At 46.7% G+C, this 5416-nt stretch overlaps 1 protein-coding gene across 1 annotated transcript; it reads left to right on the top strand.

Annotated features, from left to right (window-relative positions):
* Nucleotides 1–320: 320 nt before the first annotated feature.
* LOC144701848 (aluminum-activated malate transporter 9-like) lies at nt 321–5095 on the top strand. The gene is given in 6 exon segments (XM_078573635.1): nt 321–854; nt 1100–1237; nt 2542–2811; nt 3430–3614; nt 3616–3801; nt 4211–5095. Coding segments are annotated over 6 exon segments (1797 nt in total). The 5' UTR covers nt 321–487; the 3' UTR covers nt 4862–5095.
* The last annotated feature ends 321 nt before the right edge of the window (nt 5096–5416 follow it).

Genomic DNA, 5416 nt, shown 5'->3' with positions numbered 1-5416 from the left:
GGGAGAGGAGAGAGGAGAGAGAGGGGGAGAGAGAGGGGAGAGAGAGAGAGGAGGGAGAGAGGAGGAGAGGAGAGAGAGAGGACGGAGAGAGGAGAGGGAGAGAGGGAGAGAGGGGGAGAGAGAGAGAGGGAGGGAGAGGGAAAGAGAGAGGGAGGGAGAGAGAGAGAGGGACGGAGAGGGAGAGAGAGAGAGAGGGACGGAGAGGGAGAGAGAGAGAGAGAGGGAGATGGGGAGAGAGAGAGAGAGAGAGAGAGAGAGAGGGAGGGAGGGAGGGAGAGAGAGAGAGAGATAGGAGAGAGAGAGGAGGGAGAGAGAGAGGGAGGGAGAGAGAGAGCTATTGTTAGGACTTAGGAGAGACAAACGTATCAATCACCGAAAATATCGGTCCCATCAGGCTGCAGCCCAGAGACTCTTCCCCTCTCCTGTCAATGCCCACTCTCTCATCTGAAGAAACGAGCCATCGCGGGCAGCGCAGAGGAGGAAGACCATGGCGGACATGGCGCCCAAACTGGGTTCTTTCCGGGACACCTTCGCCCGTAAGAGCAAGGAGAGGCTTCTCTTCTCCTCCCAGAGAGTGGGTCAAGACTGGGATTCCTTCGGCCCAGACGGCAGCGGCGGGCGCCCCACTCTGCGCCGCCTCGCCGCCGCCCGGTGGCGGCAACTGTGCGCGCTGGCGCACAGCCTGTGGGAGTTTGGCCGCGCCGACCGGCGGAAGCTGATCTTCGGCGCTAAGGTCGGGCTTGCTCTCACCGTCATCTCCCTCCTCGTCTTCATCGAAGGCCCCTTCCCCGATCTCAGCAAACACTCCGTCTGGGCCATCCTCACCGTCGTCGTCGTCTTCGAGTTCAGCGTCGGTGCGCTTATTTCTCTCTCCCTTCATCGCTCTACTCTCCTCTCATTTCTCCGTCCCGTCCCGTTCCTGACAGATCTTTCACGGAACGGGAAATCCCCTGTGACCCGTTCGGTCCCCTTCCGTCCGTCTCATGACGTACTGACATGTACTCATGCAGAACATGTTGGGTCGACTGCATCATCATCATCATTATCATGTTATTCGACGATATCATCAATGTTTTTATTGTCATCGTCGTTCGTGAAGGCGCGACGCTCAGCAAGGGGTTCAACAGAGGCTTGGGAACGCTTCTCGCGGGGGGGTTGGCTCTTGCCATCGCTGAACTGTCCACCCTTCTCGGCGACGGTGAGGAGATTATAATCGTCATCAGCATCTTTCTAGCAGGTCTGTATAACCCAAATTCTTGAACTTCCATAGCTCTCTCTCTCTAACTCTCTCGGACTCTACTTTCTATCTCTCTCTAACTCTTGGACTCTCTCCCTCTAATCCTCTCTAACTCAGTATCTCTAACTCTCTTGGACTCTCTCTCTTTCTTTATCTCTCTCTAACTCTCTCGGACTCACTCTCTCTAAACCTCTCTAACTCAGTATCTCAAACTATCTTGGACTCTCTCTCTTTCTCTAACTCTCTTGGACTCCCTCTCATTCTCTATCTCTCTCGGACTCTCTCTCTAACTCTCTCGGACTCACTCTCTCTAACCCTCTCTATCTCACAATCTCTAACTCTCTCGGACTCTTTCTCTCTCTAACCCTTTCTTTCCGGCTCTCTTACTCGCAGACTCTCTCTCTAACCCTCTGTGACTCTCTTTCTCTCTAACTATCTCTAACTCACTCTGACTCTCTTTTCTCACTCTAACAATCTGACTCCCTCACAAACTCTCTCCCTCTGACTATCTCTCTCAAACTCTCCATCTCTTTCACTCTCTTTCACTCTCTAATTATATCTGTGTCTCTCTTTAACTCTCTATCTCTCTGACTCGTTTTCTTTCTGTATCTCTGGCTCTCTCTCTCTAACTCTCTCTGACTCTCTTGTTCTCTATAAATATCGTTGACTCTCCCAAACTCTCTCTCTCTCTCTCTGAGTCTCCATCTCTCTGATCTCTGACTCGTTTCTTTCTCTTAACTATCTAGGGCTCTCTCCCTCTAGCTTTCTATTTCTGTAACTCTCTTTATCTCTCTAACTATATCCGACTCTCTTTTAAGCTCTCTCTTTCTCTCTCTAACCATCTCTGACTCTCCCTTAAGCTCTCTCTTTCCCTCTCTATCCATCGCTGACTCTCTTTATCTCTCTATCTCTGACTCTCTCTTTAACTCTCTATCTCTCTGTCTGTCTTTCTTTCGCTAACTAGCTATGACCCCTTCTCTTACTATCTCTCAAACTATTTATCTCTCTGACTTTCTTTCCCTTTAAGATTCTCTGTCTCTTTCTCCAAGTCTCTCTCTCCCTCAAGACTCTCTCTGACTCTCTCCCAAACTCTCTCCCAAACTCTCTCTCTGACTCTCTCTCAAACTCTCTCTCTGACTGTCAGTCTCTCAGACTCTCTCTCTCTCCCTAACTCTCTCTCCCTCTCAGACTGTGTCTCTCTCACACACAATCAGACTCTATTTATATCTGAGACTCTCTGTAAAGTTTCTATCTATTTATGAATCTATCTATATCTATCTATGACCTTTGTTTCTGCTCCACAGGCTTCTTCTCCAGCTTCCTGAAGCTGTACCCAACGATGAAGATGTATGAGTACGGTTTCAGAGTGTTCTTGATCACATTCTGCTTCATACTGGTCTCTGGGTACAGATCCAGGGAGTTTCTCGACACGGCTGTGAACAGGTTCTTGCTCATCGTCCTCGGCGCCGCCATCTCGCTGGCGGTCAATGTGTTCATATATCCCATCTGGTCTGGAGAAGATCTGCACAACCTGGTAGCCAAGAACTTTGATGGCGTTGCCAAGTCCCTTGAAGGTTGACCGGTATTCTCATTTTTCAGGACAATGATTAGAGGACGATGACGAATAGTCATTTGTCTTCACTGGGATGACGATGTTGGTATCACATTCATCTTCACTGGGATGATGATGTTTTCATCACATTCATCTTCACTGAAATGATGATGTTGTCATCACATTCATCTTCATTGGATGACGATGATGAAGTCATTATTGTTCTCATTAGTCATCTTAAGTGGGGTCACAATGATGAATTCTTCATTGCTCTTGTCTGTGATCCATAGGCATGGATGACAATGATGATGATGATGACGAATCAATTGTAATTATCATCAAGGAAGCAGACAAATGATGAGGACGATGGTGATGGCCAAGAAAGGATAAAATTTAATATCTAAATATGATCTCTACATCAGATGACGATCATGATGACGACTCAGACTTTATCGTCATTCATACAGAGGTTTGATGTGGATGATGATAGGTTCTTTCATCTGCCAGCTGTGGACAATGAAGATTTTGATTGGAGATAAAGAATTTGCCATCTTCATCGTCCACCTGGAGTGAGTGGAATGTCAATTTTTTTAGAATTACTTATCTAAATTTTTTATGTTTCTTTGATTTTTCTGTGTAGGATGCGTGAATGGGTACCTGCAGTGCGTGGAGTATGAGAGAGTGCCATCGAAGATCTTGACTTACCAGGCATCAGATGATCCGTTGTACAGTGGGTACAGATCAGCCGTTGAATCCACTAGCCAAGAAGAATCTTTGGTATCTTCCCATGGTCAAAACATCAAATTTTTTGCCTTAATTTGTGAATTTTATCCGTTTGGTTATTGATTGTTATTAAATCTTTCAGCTGGGGTTCGCAATTTGGGAACCTCCTCATGGGCGGTATTGGATGTTGCACTACCCATGGAAAAATTACATCAAAGTCGGTGGAGCTCTGAGACATTGCGCTTTTATGGTCATGGCTTTGCATGGATGCATTCTTTCTGAGATTCAGGTGCCATTATAGTTTGTTGGACTCAATTTTCATTATATCTTCGAATTGTATTTTTATATTGATGATCACGGCTATTTCCCATTCTTTCGTCTGCTTCATTTTATCCAGGTTTCATTATATCCGAGTACGTCATCCGTAAATTCTTATATTCTCATTGCTATATGAGAATCTGGACGACCACATCATTTATGTTTTCACCTCAAAAGGTTACAAATTCCTTGAAAGATTTTCTTCGTAATTGGAGACCCAAATAACTTTAATTTATGATAAAAAAGGATCGATAGGGTTTTTCTACGAGCAACAAAGAAGAGAATCTCACCGAAGAATTATCAAGACAGGATTTTGAGCACGACCCATTAACATTCTCGTGGTCATCTCTGGAACCACTTATCATTTTCCTTTTGTGCAGGCCCCGCCAGAGAGGCGAAAGGTGTTCAGTGAAGAGCTGCAGAGAGTGGGGAACGAGGGCGCGAAGGTGCTGAGAGAGCTGGGAAACAGGGTGAAGAGCTCAACCAAGCTGGGCCCAGGAGACATCCTCGAGGAGGTTCACATGGCTGCAGAGGAGCTGCAGAAGAAGATTGATCGGCGCTCCTATCTCCTGGTCAATGCCGAGAGCTGGGAAATTGGCAATAGGAGATTGGTCAAGGAAGATGATGAGTTGACCAGGTCAAAATCCATGGAAGACCCTGGTCAACGATTCCCAGTCAAGTCACAGAGTGAGGCCGTGCTCGATCTGAGATATGTGCAGGTGCCCAAGAGCTGGGGGTTCGGAGACGCCGACGCCGGGTTCAGGGACAGAAGTCTGGGAGAAGGATCACAGGAAAACATGATCCAGAAGCAGATCACTTGGCCTGTTCAGAGGTCTTTTGTGGATGACTCTGGTGGGCCCAGATATGAGGACTTGGGGACTTATGAGAGTGCCAGCGCCTTGTCTTTGGCTACCTTTGCCTCTCTCTTGATTGAATTTGTGGCTAGGCTGCAAAACCTCGTTGACTCCTTCGTGGAACTCAGCGAGGCTGCCGGATTCGATGACCCTGTCAATGGGCAGATTCCTCCCTGACAGAGAACGATGCCACATTTCTCAGTCGGTTGTGTTTTTATTCTTCTTCTTCCTCATTTTTCAAACCATCATATCACATGCATTTCATGATTCATCTCATCTCTGTGGTGGTGGGTTTGCTGTATTGGATCCGAGCTATAATGGGTTTTTCCTATTTTGTTGAAATCTTGTTGCAGTCTGTAAAATCCCACAGTGATGGCTACTGGTTTATTGATTTATTGGCCGACATGTCAACTATTCTTGTTGGGTTCCCATCTCTCTTTCTGTCTCTCTCTCTCTGTCTCTCTCATTCTCTGTCTTCCCTCTTTCTCTGTCTATCTTATTCTCTGTCTCTCTCTCTCTCTCTCTGTCTCTCTCATTCTCCATCTCTCTCTCTCTCTCTGTCTCTCTCATTCTCCATCTCTCTCTCTCTCTCTGTCTCTCTCATTCTCCATCTCTCTCTCTCATTCTCTGTCTCTCTCTGTCATTCTCTGTCTCTCTCTCTCATTCTCTCTCTCTCTCTCTCTGTGTCTCTCTCTCATTCTCTGTCTCTCTCTCATTCACTGTCTCTCTCAT

This window comes from Wolffia australiana, chromosome 4 (genome assembly GCF_029677425.1).
Source record: "Wolffia australiana isolate 7733 chromosome 4, ASM2967742v1".
NCBI classification, from domain to species: domain Eukaryota; kingdom Viridiplantae; phylum Streptophyta; class Magnoliopsida; order Alismatales; family Araceae; genus Wolffia; species Wolffia australiana.
The sequence above is the reverse complement of the archived record's forward strand: the minus strand, read 5'-3'. Positions and strand labels throughout refer to the sequence as shown.